The sequence below is a fragment of the Dermochelys coriacea genome, chromosome 7 (genome assembly GCF_009764565.3).
Source record: "Dermochelys coriacea isolate rDerCor1 chromosome 7, rDerCor1.pri.v4, whole genome shotgun sequence".
Classification (NCBI taxonomy): domain Eukaryota; kingdom Metazoa; phylum Chordata; order Testudines; family Dermochelyidae; genus Dermochelys; species Dermochelys coriacea.
In genome coordinates this window covers 103,358,253-103,377,484 of record NC_050074.1, presented here as the reverse complement: position 1 = coordinate 103,377,484, position 19,232 = coordinate 103,358,253, and the positions used below count along the sequence as shown (strand labels likewise).

General features: G+C 39.3%; 1 protein-coding gene across 1 annotated transcript in view; it reads left to right on the top strand.

The window, feature by feature from the left end:
* DOCK1 (dedicator of cytokinesis 1) overlaps positions 1-19,232 on the top strand; it is a 578,721-nt gene that overhangs the window by 480,642 nt on the left and 78,847 nt on the right. Inside the window, 1 exon segment of the mRNA XM_038408546.2 lies at positions 6,356-6,475. Coding sequence (XP_038264474.1) covers positions 6,356-6,475 — 120 coding nt within the window.

Sequence of the window (19,232 nt, the reverse complement as noted above, 5' to 3'; positions counted from 1 at the left end):
CCACATTTACACATTACGATTATTGACTTATTCAAAATAAAAAAGGTAATTCAAAGTTGTTTTGTGATTTGTTATATGTTCCATAATTAGATATTATTGTAAACTTAATACATAGCATAGAGAATGAAAATTGAATCCATGTTCTCTGTCTCATAGAAGAGCAATATGATTTACTGATGATGATCTAAATATCAGCAGTAAAGTGCATAAAAGTAAAATCAAGAGTAAATAGCATAAACTATCAATAAAAAAGCTAACAAACAGGTAAATGCATAGGAATGCTAGTAACCTTTGGAAGAATCTAAGCAATTGTTCTTGCAAATCAGCTTTCCATAGAAAACTGTGCTAAAGTAAAAATTGGTCAGCCCATGAGCCTAGTGGAAGCTCAATGCACTGTTATGCAGGATCTTAAACTTAGTCCTTTGCTTCAGGCACTGGGGAAAAATTAACAGTAGTCCTCCTTCCAAGATCATGTCTTTTTAAAGGAGTGTCTATGATGATTCAATGGTATGATTTAGCGAATGCATCTTAATTAATTAATGATATCACTGTACTTTAAGGAATGTCTGAAGTAGGTCAATAAATAGACCAGTAGTATACATTAAATTATTATAAAACATACAGAATGTTAATATTACCAGATAATAATACCTAACTTTTTATAGCTTTGATTGACAATGTAATAAAGCTATAATGTAATGTCACTTAAAAGCTTTACTTTATACATATTATCAAAAACGAGTGGCTTAATTATGTCATTACATCATAAATATTGCTGCATATATTAACAGTTTCCCTTATTCCCTGAATTGTCATCTAGAAGATTCCAGTTGCACTTCAGCAGTATGCATACCATTTTGAAATCACATTTTTATTTTATTACTCCACCCAATGAGTTTTTATTTTTAGCTTTAAAAGAGAGATGGGGGAAGTAGAAATCTAAACTTCACGCCCTTTGCTTTTCTCTTTATGGCCTGATTGTGCAAAAAAACTTACATATGTACTTAACTTTGTGCATATGACGTCATTGGGGACACTCACGCATCATAAAATTGAGCATGGGCATAAGTCTTTGCAGGGTTTGGTCCTATGTCACTGGAGGGGTGCTCAAAGAATGAGGCATGGAAAGGTAGCAGAAAGAATTAAATTTGGGGCTTGAGTTTGGATAGTGCATATACTTCAGTGTGTCAAGATCATTATTCTTTTGATCATTCTTCCCATAGACTTTAGTGAGAATTTCGTCTGTGTATGGAGAGCAGAATTTGGTCTTCAGTGTGAGAGAACTGCATAAGTGAACGGATGTTCATGCAGAGCATGTAGCAGGAAGCACGTTCTTCTATAAACTTTAATTTTATTATGATAATTAAAGCATGTAAAAATAGGGAAATGATTTGGTGAAAAATGTTGAAATTCTTTTTTGTTTGTGTTTAGCAGAATTTGAAATTATCCATTTTCTGTGAAATCTTCCATGATATTTTTATGAAAACGGTTCTGCGTTCATTTTCATAATACTTTTTTTTTGAAACTCTAAGAAAAGACAGCTATTGGTAAACTAAATTTTCCCATAACAATTTTGATAAGCATTTCAATAAAAATTTGGTGAAAATTATAATAAAAATATGAAAGTTTTTGCAAAAAATTGAAAATCTCAATAATTTTGACCGTTTTTCATGAAAAGTTTCAGTTTTGAACAAAGGTCATTTTTCTACAATGAAAAAAGTTTTCATGCAAATATTTTGTCCAGCCCTGAAGATATTTTTTTAGAATGAGGATTCTGAAAAGGTAACTTATGGAAAACAATGTTTATGGTAAAATAGGTATGTATATTGAAATCACAGCTTCTGTGAGAACTAGAATGATAACCCTGAATTCCATAAAGAATTGATTGATAGGCAAAATAACAGAAGGTCACATTTTGCAAGGTTAATGCTTAAGTTTTGTGTGCAAATTTGTGTGTGCACTTCATTTGTAAAATCCAAATTTGTACTCTCCAGACAACTCTGAGTACAAAGTAGTTTCATTCTTGTAATTTGTCACTATAATATTTCATTGTTATGATAGCAATAATTCAAAATAATTCATCAATTTAGAGTGTGTGCATTTATGTAAATATGTATGTGTAGAGATATAAACAATATGTAGCTCAGTATTTGTACCTAGAGCTTTAACAGACGTATAAATTAAAAGCTCCTACAATTTTTGTATTTTGTAGTCCAGTATCCAGTAGTAAAAAGCACTAAAAAAACCCCCACATCTACAGCTATTTGCCAAAGGACAAAAATCTATCAGTTAGAGCAGTGTTTCCCAAACTTGGGACGCCGCTTGTTCAGGGAAAACCCCTGGCGGGCCCGGCCGGTTTGTTTACCTGCTGCGTCTGCAGGTTCGGCCGATCACGGCTCCCACTGGCTGCGGTTTGCTGTGCCAGGCCAATGGGGGCTGCGGGAAGTGGAAGTATGTCCCTCGGCCCAAGCCACTTCCCATAGCCCCCATTGGCCGGGCAAAGAGACCGCAGCCAGTAGGAGCCACGATCGGCTGAACCTGTGGACGCAGCAGGTAAAAAAACCCTGCCGGGCCCTCCAGGGACTTTTTCTGAACAAGCAGCATCCCAAATTCGGGAAACACTAAGTTAGAGGATATATGAAAGATAGGGTGGTCCTTCATAAGAAAGAAGTCAGCCCTTCTAACCACAACTAATTTTGTAAGGATTTTTAGCTGATAATGTGCAGCAAAGTAGCTTTAGTAGTTTTAATCTGGGGAACACAGATAAATATGTTTGGAATAAAGAATAAATAAACTTACATTTAGAAAGATACAATTGAAAGTGTTGACTGAAACACATTTAAAGGCTACCCTGGGTGCCTTCTTATTTTTCTCTCACGATTGTGAATACATTGTGCCAAATTGTAGTTGTAAGGTTGAATATGGTTCAGAACACTTTTTTGTGGAACTGTGTGAAGACATTTTCAAAGGTATAAACTCAACTTTACTTTAAACTTGATTGGTGATTATATAAAATGAAAATGTCAATGATATTCAGCTGGCACTTAAAGGATAAAGCTATTGCTAAAGTGCTTTAGAAGTTATTGCTTTCATAATGAAATATACTTCACAGAGACATAACTTATGAAAATAAAGATTTGAGAAGATGACTCTGATACCTTCAGTTACACTGAATTTTCCAGGGGTTTTGATTACAAATTTGAATGAATAACTAACTGATTTTGTGGACACAAGGATTTCTGTTATTCCCATTAGGGAAATTAAATGGATTGACAGTCTGGATAATATTTTCTTACTGGAGTTATTAAATGACATCTAGGTTGTCATAATGTGCTTGATCATATGTTCCACAATCAAGTCTGACAGACCAGATAAAACATTTCCCTCTACTGAGGTGCTGCATCTTCCAGGAAGATGATGGACTTCAGAGTGCAAGATAATTTCACTGTCTTTTACTCATTAGATTTTGCAATTTTTTAATCAATATGTTTTTATGTGGCCTCAATTTAGAGTTTAAACTATTTCCATTAACTACACTTTGGAGTATATTTTTTTCTCCCTTATAAAATATTTTCAGATACCAGATGAGTATTTTAATTTACTACTGTTAATTAATGGAAATGAAATATCCATCATATAATCAATTTTCTACTTACAATGTAAGACAGTAGAAAATGGCAAAAATAAAAGTAGCATTTGCTTTGGCTTACAAATAAATCAGATCTGTTGTGATTTTCACATCCTAAAGAGCATACAGTCTCTTTACTTTCCATTGGAAAATACTTGAGACCGTGGTCCATTTAGTTTGATAGCTTGCCTCTAATAGTAGTCAAGACCAGATACTTCAGAAGAAGATGCAAGAAACCCTTCAATAGGCATTATGGGTTAACCTGCCCTGAGAAATGTTTTCTTCTAACTCCTTCAGTGAATGGTTAGATTATGTCAACATTTCTAAAGTTTATTTACAGGTTTTTCAGTTCATGTAGTGTCTCTTCATTACTGTAGAGCATGTAACTTTAAACTTCAAAGCCTCAGGTTTTTTCCACAGGACCTTGAGGATGGCATTTTCAATGGCACTCGGCACTGGAATAAATGTCATCAGATTGAAGTCAATGTTAAAACACAAATCTGTTTTAATGGGATGAGATTTAGGTCAGCCCTGAGTGCTTTAGAAAATCCCACCTTTAAATTTGTCAGAACTATACCAGTGTGCAGAGAGAGCAGCTATTCAGTTCTTTGAATTACTACACTCCATATATAGGACAGCTGGACAGGGACAAACACATACACACATTATCTCTCTCTCTCTCTCATGGAGATGTTTTTTCTTGTTTTCATTTGGCTTAAATTAAGTTGTTCAAGCTAATAGTACACAGTAGCTCTTTGTGTGTAGAAAAATGTAATTGTATTTTAGACTCCTTTGGAATTTGTGTAGTTTAGCAATATGGCTTTTGCATACAAAAAGTGGCTACTTATAGAAATGTGACTTGTAGTTCAGCAGTGGAGACTTGAAAATTGAAATTATCACTGTGTCTTTGGAAGCACATTTGTTCTTCTTTCAGATGCAACTTGTTTCTGATAAAACTCATTCTATTGAGTATATACTAAAATTGTTCTAGCCCAGACAAACGATTGTCATACAGAGTGGTCTGGATCGCTTGGTAATCAGGGCCCAGTCAGACAAAATGTGTTTTAATAAAGTCAAATGCAAAGCTATAAATCTAGGAGCAGTGACACACTTAAATAGCTAAATCTGTTTATTTATCAAAAAGAAGATTGAGAGGTGACTTGATTACAGTGCATAAGTACCTTCCAGGGAGAAAATACTGGGTATCAAAGGGCTCTTTAATCTAGCGGAGGAAGGCATAACAAAAACCAATGACTGGAAACTGAATCCAGACAAATTCATATTCGAAATAAAGCACACAGTTTTAACAGTGAGGGTGATTAGCCACTGGAACAAATTAGCAAGGGAAGTCATGGATTCTTCATCTGTTGATTCTTTCCAATCAAGACTGGATTTCTTTCTAGAACATATGCTTTAGTCAAATACAAGTTATTACGCTCAATGCAGGAGTAACTGGGTGAAATTTCATAATATGAAGGAGGTCTGACTAAATGACCTAATAGTCCCTTCTGGCTTTAAACTCTGTGAATGAATCTATGAATTGCTGTTTTTGCAGGGACTCCTTTTCATCCCAAAGTTGTTTTATTTTTGGGGACAAGGACTTTTACATTCTGTAGGAGACAATGAGCAGTTCTTTGAATTTTATTTTTCTAATCTACTTGAAGTCTCACTTTATCCCTCCCCCTCACATTTCCAGATGGCTATTTTAGATAAAAGACTATACCCCTAATGTTCTTATTGAAAACACATATGTATATAAATTACATATTTAAAAGACTGTGTTTGTAACAGCAAAAAGAAAGGAGTACTTGTGGCACCTTAGAGACTAACAAATTTATTTGAGCATAAGCTTTCGTGAGCTACAACTCACTTCATCGGATGCAAGGGAGCTTTAGCTCACGAAAGCTTACGCTCAAATACATTTGTTAGTCTCTAAGGTGCCACAAGTACTCCTTTTCTTTTTGCAGATACAGACTAACATGGCTGCTACTCTGAAACCTGTTTGTAATAGAACAATTCAGGTTGTGGGTCATGCAGGGTTATCATCATATCTCTGATAGTTGGCACTGTTTTTTTGTTCTGTGGAAGTATCATGCCTAGGCATGGCAATATCAAAGTGTGAGACTGTTCATTGAGACAGCAATTGGTGGGAAAGACCCTATTAACCTTAATGAACATGGTCATGGAGTCAAATTGTTTACAAAATTATAAAAAGCAAGACCCCCCCCCCTTTCAGGCAGCCTCTATTTTTTTTTGCTATTTTTCCTTTTTCTCCAGTCATTTTTCTCCAAGAATTTTACCACTTTACCTTCTATGTATATAGTTCTGTCCACTCATATTGACATAACCCAGTTTTGTAGGCTTTCTCTCAGTGTAAACCTACTAATAATGGCTATTTATCCAGCCAACTGTGTTGATCAAGACTGCAAGGTCACTCTAATGCCTTCTATTAAGGAGAAAAGGAAACCTCCTCAAAGACCTATCACTTAGCTGATGCTGAGATATATAAACCATTCTATAATTACGATAGTTCAGGAAAGTAACTCCACTGCTGTGGAAATCAAAATACAGTATCATAGGTGCTGTAAAATCTTTTAGATATCAGGCCAGCCCTGAGGCACTTTTAAAAATAAACCAAGATTGAATGTTCGCATTAGCCCAATGTCATTGATATGTTACATCATCTTTTATTGCCTTCCATTTTTTCACTCTTCATGTCTGGTTTAGTGGTCAGAAGAGGCATGTGCAGCACATCTTACTCAGCGAGATGGATACCAAGCAACTACTCAAGGACAACTTAAAGATCAGCTGTATCAAGAAATTATCCATTACTTTGACAAGGGCAAGGTAAAAAAAGAGAGAGAGAAAAAAAAAAGCATGTTGCACTTTTCTCTCTCCACTCGCGCTCTCTCTTTCTTGCTAAATGAATGCCAAGTAGTAAACTTGCATCAAGTGACCTTCAAGGAGTTTTAAACTTGTTATAAATTGTAATTTGTAACGTTTTATGTAAACAATCTTCCAGCTAGCACTTACAGATAATAATACTTTAAAAAAAATCAATGGTACTTTTATAAATGCTGTGTTAAGTGTAAATAGGAAAAGGGTAAATAATTGTAAATGCTGGAGGGGCATGGGGAAAAGTGAAGCATCTAATTTTGAGAGGGTTCATTGGCAATTGTGGTTAATGCAGTCTGTTAGCTATCTTTGTTTTTTCCCCCTTTGTAACAATCAAATTAATTCTCTAGAAGGATGAATGAATTTCAGGTTGGTATCTTAAAGAGGTAGGGAGAGGAGAGGTCAGAAGGGAATATTTCATTGGAATTGCTACTTTACTCTGGATGAATATGGGTTTGACATTGGTTCGGTTTTTTGTGTGTCTCTGTCAGTTTGTCTAAGTTGGGGAGGGGGAAGGAGAGGGGAGATACAGTTGGTGGCACACCATTCGTTAGGCCTATCTGGCACAAAATGTTTAAAAGGATGTATAATAGAGATGGCAGACTCATCATCAGAATGTTCCAGGTACACATGTCTATGTTGTCACAGTTTATTGCACAGAAACGGGACAAAAAATAATTGTCAATTTTTATAAGACTGAATTGTTGTTCTGCCAGCTCAGCATTATGCAAGCATGTTTTTAATGGCTTCATATTAGTTTGGATGAAACTCCATAATATTCTATGCACTGAAAAAGCCAAATATGGTCACTTTATATTAATGTTATCTTTATAAATACTTAATAAATGATAATATATATTCTAATAAAAGATTAATCTTCTAGATTGTTATATAAGCCTCCAGGTTTGCTTATAACCATCGATAACGTATGCTAGTCATGTATGTAACATACTTGTAACCTCTATTAATATTATTCACCCTCTATCAACCATTAATAAATTAAACCTTACTACAAATCATGACCAAAAATATATTTAATTTTCTTTGCAGTATAAACTTTTGGGGGCAGCAGGTAGAAGGGTTTTTTTTAATTGCATGTTATAGTTTCACCCTTGTTCCTAAATAAATTACACTTTTTTGTTTTCAATGGCCTAATTTCCTCAGTAACTGAACACCTGCAATTCCTCTAGACTCAACGGGAGCCGTACTTCTGAAAATCAGGCCACTGGATTTTAATTTTAAATTAAACCAATAATGTCCTTTCTCCTCAGCTGCATATGAAACAGCCAAGTTACTTTAAAGTTGTACTTGCCCATTTCTGCTACTTTTAGAACTAATGAGCTGTTTATGAACAGCAGACAAAAATACCTGCTGTTTACAAACATTCATCCTGTGCAGCATTACACAGTCAGGCATCTAAAGCTTGAGAGAACACTGTTGGATTGAATAACCCCACATAATTTGAACATACTGTACTATCTGTTGTATAGTTCAGAAGTGAGAGAGGGAAGTAAATGTCCGCTTGTTTAAGATCTGATGAACAGCCTATATTTTGCCCCTTTCACTTATTTTTGGATAGTTGAACAATATCAGTGTGCCTTGAGGTTAATAAACTCATGCAATCTTGGACTAATGGGTAAGGCAAATTCGAAAGCCAAAGCTACCGCGCAGTGGAGAATGTACTGCTTTTAGACCTTCAGAGTTAGGATCCAAGTCCAGAAAAATTCAGAATTAAGTGTTCCCTTAATATGCTGGAGAGCTGCACTAAATACCATATTGGCTATGGTGTGTGTGTGTGTGTATATTATATATTTAGCAGGCTAAAACAGAATGTCAGCTTTAACTCTATATGTCTTTGTTTTTGTAGTTTGAGACAAGATTAACATTTCGGAATTTAGTTTTTAAATTCCCAATACATTTGCCTTTTTCTTGTATTTGACCTTCTATCTTGCAAACATTTTATTTTTTCTGACTGGTTGATATTCTCCTTTATTCTTTAGCATGCTTACCATTTTTCCAAAATAATTATAGTATTTTGCTCCCTGTCTCTTCTTTTTAAGCTGTTTTTTCTTAACCTTCCCATTACTCTTCTAATCTCTGTCCTTTCCAAAGTAAAATGCAAGTTCCTCCAAGTTTCCTAGGAGCCTTCATATCATTTTCTTCCTCTCCTAGATAATTACCCTTCACTTGTTTTGTATTTTTTGCTATCATCTTTTGGTTTTCCCCCTAAATGGCCTTGTGTTCAGTTTTATCATGTCAGTCTAACCGATCCACTGAAACTGCCCTGAATTGTCTGGAATTAGAATGTTTGGCTAAGGTCTTGTAATTTTCCATAAAGCCCTTAATCCAAGGACTTTCCTGAAAATGTAGGCTGCTGTGTAGCATGATGAGAGTAGAAAATAGAATGGCAGTAATAAAAGAAAAATGTAGTCCATGTGGAGAAGTAGATGTTAGTCAATGTTAAAGAACCACTGAAGCCAAGAAACAGGCTAGAGGCACTAGTAAAAATAATATATATTTTATAACCCAATTTATGTGGTCTCTCCAACTGTTGTCAACAGAAGCTGTGGAATACTGTTCCTATTCCTTTTTAGTAAAATGTACAACTTCTTTAACATGTTTTAAGGTGAGAGCTGGATACTATGATATACAAACCATTAAATATTTTTCACAACTATTAAATTAAAAACGTTGGCCTCAGAAGTTAGCAATAATGTTACAAATAGTGTTACAAAGAATTGAACATGATGCAAAAGGTAAGAGTAAACCATTGAACAAATTCAAACAGGAGATTTAAATGGTCAAAGCAGCTGGAGGAGGAGATTAATTTTAGGAGTAGCTTTTTGATTAAACTGAGGGGATGGAATGAAATGAGATGCATGGAGGCCAGACAGGAGGAAGTTGCAAGACAGAAGGACTTTAGAGGTGATGAAGAGGAGGAAACAACAGTATTTAGAGAGAACCTGGAATAGTCTAAGGTTATGGAGAAGAAAAAGAGAGCAGAAAGCTTTTTGCAGGAAAGTTGAGAAGTTCAGTTTTCACTCTTTTGAGGTTGTCATAGTTGAAGGAGAATCTGGGAGGAGACATCAGAAGGGCAGTCAGCAATGCAAAACTGCACAAAGATAGTTTGGGTAGACAGAGACATGTAGTGTTCAAGATAATCATTCATAAGAGAGCCATGTTAACTTCCGGTTGAGTAAAAGGAGCTGCAGATAATCTCTAATCACTGAATAGAGCTGATTCCTGTGTATTCTATTGCAATAGCATGCATTAAATGTTTCTTTACAATAATATAATAAAATGTCCTTTACATAATTTGCTAAATTGCAATTTTACAAAGATTGATTCAGCATGAGCAGATGAATTTTCCTTAGGAGAGGGTAGAGGAGGATAGGACTAAGGACAGAACCCTGGTGCACACTAACGGATGACTAGAGAGAAGATGAAGAGGAAATGCTGAGTAGAGAGGTAGAAGAAGAAAGAAGGCATCAGAATCATTAAAGCACAGGGAGAAAAATCTGCAGAGGAGGAGAAGGGGTGATTGACTATCTTGACAGATAGAGGATGACGACAATAGAGTGAGACCATCTGCTGGAACTCTTTTGAAATGAATCTAGTCAGGTATTATTATTAGGGGGTTTCTGGACACTTTCTCATCAGTGTTTCTGACACACATTAAATCTTATGTTAAGAACTGACAAAGAATGTATTTTATCATTGAATTAATATGTAAGCTCTTTTAGTAGTTTTATAATAGCTTCTGGAACTTAGGTACAGTCATTAGGACTTTCCTAAGATTTAGCAGTATTGTGAATTAATATTCCAATTTGGAACATTATATTTTTACTTATCGTTAACTCAGCCAGAAGTTAAATAATATCATAACTGATATCCATTTCTATTGCTAAGGATCCTTTTTAAAGCATATGAAACTAGACCCCATAGCTCTTTTCAGGCTGTGACTATTTCATGTGAACTTTAAAATTAATTTAATTATAGGATATTCGATAAAAAGAATATCCTTTCAGATTCTCAAAGGCTTTCCTATAAAAGGATGCAGTCAGAGTCCTGTGTATCCCACACAACTGAATTCAGGAGGACACTTTTTTCTCATTCTTTTAGCAGAAGAGAGGCATTTTCCCTATAAAATCAGAACCCATTGTCACTTGTGCGCTATCCAGATCAGTTGTTTCTTGCATTAAGAAATCATGCATCAAACAAGTACTATATACTAGCTCCCTTTCCTATTACAGTTAATTTCTCTAAAAGACTTGCCATGTCCTAGGCAAAGCGGGGAAAAGTTCCAAAGCAAGAAGTCTGTGAGGCAGCAGATTGGGCATTGCTGACCTTCAAGAATATTTATAGATTTCAGTTAACAGAATCCTTTGCCACAGCCATACTGCCCTCACCCAATATACATTAAGTGTAGTATACATAAGGGAATTTTTTTGAGAGATTGCAGTGAGAGGTGCACACTTTACTTGAAGATGGATATCTAAAACCCTTACAATGTTAGAAAAATTGTAAGGATTAGTTTTATTCTTCCATTTTCTTCTCTCTGCCATGATGGTAGATCTCCCAATCCTTGTTGAGAAAGTAAAGGAGGGAGAAAGGCACATGGTTAACTGACTGTGGGCCACTGGAATCGAGGGCACTTAGCAACACACACATTGATTCATGTGGTAAAAACCTCTTCTTACTCCCTCACCATATGACAATTGAATTTCTTCATCGGGTCAAAGATGAGCATGTAGGGGTATCGTGGAATTGATAGGAAGGTCCCAATGACCAGCAGTAAGTCCTTTTCTTTTGGTCAAATTACTTCCACAGAACGATACCAGTGAAGACACAGGTAGGAAGTTAAAAGAATTTTGTCTCCCAGTTGCAGTTTTAACAAGAAAACTCAGCAAAACTTATTTTTAGTATTACAAAAAATGATTAGAGAGACAAGGTGGGTGAGGTAATATCTTTTATTGGACCAACTTCTGTTAGATTTAGAGACAAGCTTTCAAACTTATACAGAGCTCTTGTTCAGGTGTGGGAAATGTACAAGGTGGAACAAATTGTTTAGTATAAGTACTTAACTTATTTTAAGGGACCATTCAAAGTGAAGTGGCCCATTAACACCTCTCCAGTGGGAACTGAGGGAAGGGGGAGTTAAGGATGCTATTAAAGTAGTTTTAGCATTTCAAATCAGAAAATGAGGTTGTGTCTGAGATTCCCCCCGTCCCTCCCAATTCAGGTACAATTTTAGTTACATGAATTGTTTCTTCAGCAGAATGGAAGAAGGCTGAGGTTGTTTGACAGCAGATATAAAGGAGAGTCTCTGTTATAGTCTATATCATATTGAATTTTGGGATTCATGTGTAAGCTGTCCGTGCTATAACAATAATTTATTAATCAAAGTGTATTATTAATATGATTTGGATTACAGTTGTTTCTGCAGGTCCCAACTGAGATTTAAATATTTGTATTTATTTTGTATAAGTTGCCCATCGTAGTCGCATCTAGGTTCATCAAATCCTTAAGATCAAGTATTTATAATTAAGAGTATTCTCTAACATCAAATATACTGCTACTGCCTGGTCTTAATAGGGACATCCATCTGTCAGCGATCACTTCGTAATTGCTATGTAATTATTTTTCCAAAAGCCTGGTTAATTAAATAGGCCTATCTCTGTGCCCAAAAGGCCACCAGACTCTAGCTCTAGTGAGCTGCCAGAGAAAGAGCAAATTCTCCAGGCAAAGACCCTCTGCTGAGAATGACTTGTTTCCAGTCCTGGAGAGTTTTATCCCAGGAACTGACAGAAGTATCACCACAGTCAAAGCAGCTATGCCAGTTTACACTAGCTGAGGATCTGGCCCAGTTAGTTTATATTAAATGACACCATGCATTTATACTGAAGCAACACTTGTAGTTACTGAAGGTAGATTGGAAATGTGCTGCTAGAATTGTTGTACTGACGCAGAAAAAGACTGAATGTGCTTCTTTACAGTGTTGGTGTGATTCCAAAATTATTTAGAATAACATTTATTTTAAACCTGAAGTTTTTTGAAAACTATTTGGTACAGACCATCTGTTACTTTAGATCTGTCACGAAAATATTTTCACAAAAGCAGAAGCTAGTGATACTCTATTTTTGGAGGATGACTAGTTAAGTCTAGAGCAACCAAACAAAAAACTGTGAGATGAAAATTAAAGTAAGAGTATTTTCTTTGAAACAGAATTGTGCAAAAGATAAGGATGACTGAAGCTGTAAAGAAGCATTAAATGTTAAGAAAGGTTCATTGCCTTAAAAAGAATTCTATACTTGCTGACTTACCACACTACAATAAAAAATAGTTTTGGTTTATATACATTTGCAGGATATTGTTGCTATGAGCCAGAAGAAACTTAGTCTAAAACTAAAAAGTGCAAGACTATATTAGATTTTTTCTAATTGTTCCTCAACAATTTTTTCTAATTGTTCCTTCGTTTAAATTTACAACATTTTTCTTTCACCATTCTAGATTAAACCTTTTGTTTCATATATATAGTTTGTACTGGAAAGTAAAGCCTTATATTTGCAAAAAATCTGTTTCTTACTGTAGCAATTGTCATATAATTTTCATCAGGCCTAGATGCCTTGTTTTCAAAACAGAATTAATAATTCCATTGAACATTAGAGCTGCTCCTGAGTCAGACCATGGTCCATCTTGCCCAATATCCTGATTCCAACAATGGCACATACCAGAGCTTCCAGGGTAGTGTACAGAACAGGCCAGTTATGAAGTGAACCATCCTGTCTTCCACTCCTGGCTTCTGGTAGTCAGAGGTTTTGAGTCACCCCAAGCATGGGGTTGCGTCCTAGTCATTGATGGATCTATCCCCCATGAACTTGTCCAGCTTTTTTTAACCCAGTTATACTTTTGGCCATCACAACAGCCCATGGCAATGAGTTCCACGGGTTAATTGTGCATTGTGTGAAAAAGTATTTCCTCTTGTTTGTATTAAATCTGATACCTATTAATTTCATTGGGTGACCCTTGGTTTTTGTAGACTGTGATGTGCAAATAACGCTTCTCTATTCACTTTTTCTACACCCTTTATGATTCTATAGAGCTCTGTCATATTCCCCTTAGTCAGTGGTGAGCTGGAGCCAGTTTGCACTGGTTCGCTGGAACCGGTTGTTACATTTTTAGAAGCCCTTTTAGAACCGGTTGTCCCACAAGGGATAACTGATTCTAAAAAGGCTTCTAAATTTTATCAACCGGCCAAAAGTGGCACCTTAGATGCCAACTCCGTGGGTGTTCCGGGGCTGGAGCACCCGCATGGAAAATTGGGTGGGTGCAGAGCACCCCAGGCCAGCCTACCTGTCCCATCCCAGCTGCCGCCAACCCTGAGTTATGCTCGCCCGCTCTGCTGCTCTGTCCCCAGCTTCCGCGAATCAGCTGTTGCACGGGAAGCGTGTGAGGGGGGCTGAGAAGCAAGCAGTGGCTTGCGCTCAGGCGAAGGAGGCGGAGCTGAGGGTAGCTGGGGGGGGGTGTGTGAGGAGGCCACCCATGCTGCAGCAGGTAACCGGGGGGGGGGTGCGCAGGGGAACTGCTCCCGCCCCAGCTCACCTCTGCCACCCTGGGCCTGAGCATGAAGCCACCACTTGCTTCTCAGCCCTCCCAGGCTTCCCGCATGAACAGCTGATTTGCAGGAAGCGGGGGGAGGAGGGCTGGAAAACCAGAGCGGGGCGGAGGTGAGCTGGGGCCAGGCGCGGAGCTGCTGGTGGAGGCTCTGCACCACCCAATTTTCCGCATGGGTGCTCCAGCCCCAGAGCACCCACAGAGTCAGCGCCTAAGGCACCACTTTTGATGTGATCAGTGGGGGAGTGGCCGCTCCCCCTGCTCCCCCCCAGCTTCGCTACCCCACCCCTAGGAGCCAGAGGGACCTGCCGGATGCTTCCTGGGAGCCGCCCCAGGTAAGTACCACCGGGACTCCCCACCTCACCCCCCGCAGGTCCCTCTGGCTCTTAGGGGCGGGGCGAAGTGGGCACCCATTACGGTGGCCCACGAGACCCTCCTGCCCAGTTCCGAGGGCAGTCGGGAGGGGGGTGGATAGGGCAGGGACGGGGCGGGCTACGACCCCCTCATGGGGTGAGGAGGGAACTAGTTATTAAGATTTTGGCAGCTCATCACTGCCCTTAGTTGTCTCTTTTCTAAACTGAACAGCCCTAATCTTTTAGTCTCTCCTCATATGGAAGCCATTCTATTCCCTTGATTACTTTTTTTACCCTTGTCTGAACCTTTTCCAGTTCCACTGTATCCTTTTTGAGATGGGGCGACTGGAATGGACACAATATTCGAGGTGTAGGCACAGCATGGATTTATATTGCACTTTCCACCTTCAAAGCACTTTAAAAACATTAACTAATATTCATTCTATCCCTGTGCAGTAGGTGAATATGTTGTGATCCCCATTTTGCAGAAGCAGAAACTTTGGCAAAGGGGTTACGTGATTTCTTCTAAAATTACAAAGAGAACTGAATGTACCAAATTTTAGACCTCATGAATTTCTGGCTCCCATTAGTCCTAAACTAGGCAGCTGGCAGCAGACATTAGATTGGTGACACAGTTTCTGTTTCACATAATAGTGCTAGAGTCCTGAAAAAAGAAATACTGGAACTCACTTATAAGTGATAGAACCAGAAGTACTGGAACAGCCTTTTGGCTCCCCCAAACAGTGCCAGAACATCATTTCAACTCTCCAAAAGAATGTCAGAATGACATTCCAGGACATTCCAGCACAACTCAGGCCCTGCTCCTTCCTAGATGTCCAGAGCCTGTCTTTGGGGCTCTAGACCCTTTGTTCCCTACCCCACACAAACCAGCAGCAGCAACTGCTTTTCAAGTCTTCAGATTCCTGCCCCCCCATCCAGTTTTTGAGGATTTTGGTTATTCTTTCATCCATTCCACCTCTGCAAATCTGACAGCAGCTTCTCTCTGGGACTCCAGGTTCACTGTATCTTTTCCGCCTGCAACTAGTCCCCAACCTACTTACCTGCAGTCAGCAATGGCTTCCCTTTGGAGTGTAGACATACTATTTCCCTTCCCCCACACCAGACAATAACTTCTCTCTCCAGCTTCTGGCTCCCTCTTTCCTTTCCTTCCTCTCCCCTCCCTGCTGCTCAGGGGTGGCCAACATGTGGCTCAGCAGAGGTTAATATGCGGCTCCTTGCATAGGTGCTGACTCTGGGGCTGGAGCTACAGACACCAATTTTCCAGTGTACCGGGGAGTGCTCACTGCTCAACCCCCTGCTCTGCCCCAGGCCCTGCTCCCACTCCACCCCTTCCCCCGAATGTGCTGTGCACTCCCTCCTCCCCCCTACTCCTCAGAGCCTCCTGTGCATGCAAAACAGCTGATCACAGCAGGCGGGAGGCATGGGAGGGAGGGGAAAGTGCTGGGGGCTGGAGGGGGAAGGTTGATGGGGGGCTGCTGATGTATTACTGTGGCTCTTTGGCAATGTACATAGGTAAATTTTGGGTCCTTCTCAGACTCAGGTTTGCCATCCCTGCCCCAGCTGCTAGAGTGGCTCTTCTTCCAGGCTATGGGCTGTGATTACTGCCCTCTGTTCCAAGCTCCAGCAGCCACTAAGCTGTGCAGGCTTCCCTTCAGGGTTCTGAAATGCGACTGGGTGGATGACAAGCAGAGATGTTGAGAGGTACTTACTCCAGGGTTTTGTACAAGGATGAGACCTAGGACGAATCCATTTGCCTTCCAGCTACCTGGCTCGCCACCATACCAGTTTGGAAGCAGTCTTGTTTATCATGCAGCCTGCCTGCCTACTCCAAATTGCCATGCCCCACATAAATAAAGGACCATGGTAGAGAGAAGACAGGATGGGTTTGTTTTTGGGGGAAGGTGGGTAGGGAGCAAAGGAATTGTTTTTTGTGGTGAGGGGAAAAGACCAAGAATGGAAGCTGAGGAGAGAGACGGAAAGATTGATGGATGGATGCCAGGAGGTGAGAAGGAATAGATTGGATTTGTGGGAAGAGAAGGAATGGATCTGGATGGACACATGCATGCAGAGAGTGTTTGTAAATAACTTTGTCTGACAGAATTGTATGGGCTGCCTGAGCCCACTGACTCCAAGCCTGGTGCTCATACCACTAGGTCACGGGTCTCTCGTTTTGGCCTAAAAAAGTTCTGGGATAATATGTAGAAAAACTCAGTTTTGCCAACTCTCATGATTTTATTGTAAGTCCCGTGACATTTTGGTGCTGTTTTTAAAGCCCCAGGTCCCGGGATACCGTGATTACCTGAGTACCTCAGCTTTTATCTGGGGGGGAAAAAATAATAATAATAATTTTGACCCCTTATGATTGTGGAGAAAAGCTTGAAAATGTGACCTAAGTGTACCCTGGCAAACCAGGAGGCAAGCAAAATGTACTTAACATTTATTCGCAAAAAGAAAAGAAGTACTTGTGGCACCTTAGAGACTAACAAATTTATTTGAGCATAAGCTTTCGTGAGCTACAGTTCACTTCATCGGATGCATTTGGTGGAAAATACAGAGGGGAGATTTATATACACACACAGAGAACATGAAACTATGGGTTTTATCATACACACTGTAAGGAGCGTGATCACTTAAGATGAGCTATTACCAGCAGGAAGGAGGGGGGAAGGAAGAAAACCTTTTGTGGTGATAATCAAGGTGGGCCATTTCCAGCTGTTAACAAGAACATCTGAGGAACCGTGCGGGGTGGGGTGGAGTGGGGGGGGAGAAATAACATGGGGAATAGTTTTACTTTGTGTAATGACTCATCCATTCCCAATCTCTATTCAAGTCTAAGTTAATTGTATCCAGTTTGCAAATTAATTCCAATTCAGCAGTCTCTCGTTGGAGTCTGTTTTTGAAGTTTTTTTGTTGAAGGATGGCCACCCTCAGGTCTGTAATCGAGTGACCGGAGAGATTGAAGTGTTCTCCGACTGGTTTTTGAATGTTATAATTCTAGACGTCTGATTTGTGTCCATTTATTCTTTTACGTAGAGACTGTCCAGTTTGACCAATGTACATGGCAGAGGGGCATTGCTAGCACATGATGGCATATATCACATTGGTAGATGCGCAGGTGAACGAGCCTCTGATAGTGTGGCTGATGTGATTAGGCCCTATGATGGTGTCCCCTGAATAGATATGTGGACCGAGTTGGCAGGCTCGTTCACCTGCGCATCTACCAATGTGATATATGCCATCATGTGCCAGCAATGCCCCTCTGCCATGTACATTGGTCAAACTGGACCGTCTCTACGTTAAAGAATAAATGGACACAAATCAGACGTCAAGAATTATAACATTCAAAAAACCAGTCGGAGAACACTTCAATCTCTCCGGTCACTCGATTACAGACCTGAGGGTGGCTATCCTTCAACAAAAAACTTCAAAAACAGACTCCAACGAGAGACTGCTGAATTGGAATTAATTTGCAAACTGGATACAATTAATTTAGGCTTGAATAGAGACTGGGAATGGATGAGTCATTACACAAAGTAAAACTATTTCCCCATGTTATTTCTCCCCCCACCCCACCCCCACTGTTCCTCAGATGTTCTTGTTAACTGCTGGAAATAGCCTATCTTGCTTGTCACCATGAAAGGTTTTCCTCCTTTCCCCCCCCACCGCTGCTGGTGATGGCTCATCTTAAGTGATCACTCTCCTTACAGTGTGTATGATAAAACCCATAGTTTCATGTTCTCTGTGTGTGTAAATAAATCTCCCCTCTGTATTTTCCACCAAATGCATCCGATGAAGTGAGCTGTAGCTCACGAAAGCTTATGCTTAAATAAATTTGTTAGTCTCTAAGATGCCACGAGTACTCCTTTTCTTTTTGCGAATACAGACTAACACGGCTGCTACTCTGAAACTTAACATTTATTATTTTTTAAAATCTCATCACTTTTAACCCAATCTCATGACTTTTGGGTGGCTTGGCTCACTTTGAATGTGTTTTGCAAACTGTTGTTAGACCTGCCCGTTGGCTTTGTTCCATGAAATCCATAGCCCACTGAAACCTCCCACTTCCCTCAGAATCACCTGCTTCTCCTCTAGATGAAGCTTGTTGGATGAATACATTTCACCAGCTTTTCTCCTGTCCCTCAGCCCTTTCCACTGCTGCTCTCATGTGGGGAAGAAAAGAGGCAGATCTCTGCCTCAGAAAGGCTCTGCTAGAAGGGGGAAGGGCTGGCAAGATTCAGTTAGCACTATTAGAGTTGAGTCTCGAGGTGAGCAGGTATCCATGTAGGAGAGGTCTGTGAATCGGTTTCACTGCATGACGATATCCCCAGGAGTGCTTTTTCTTCTTACGCCTTCTGAGCAGCCAGCTCAGGAAGCTTGTGTTGCTGCATCTCACATTCTTTCCTTGCAAGGCAGATTTCTTTGGGAAGTGACGGGGAAGCAAGTGCTTACCCCTTCCCTTGCTGTTTGAAGCAGTAGCCATGTGTCTTTCAGCATGGCAAGGAGGGGAGTGGCACTGTGTCGAGAAGAAAATTAGGTGTCTCGGCGAGGGGATTTAAAATTTAAGATAAAGGGTAATATAGTACAAATTGGCATCTAACTCATTCTGATGCTCATATTTTATTAAGTGAGATGCCAGCCAAGTTTCAGGTGTAAAGACAGATAGTAAGGCTTGATTCTTGTATTTCTTGGTATGCGAATTTAAACATGATTCTTTACATGTA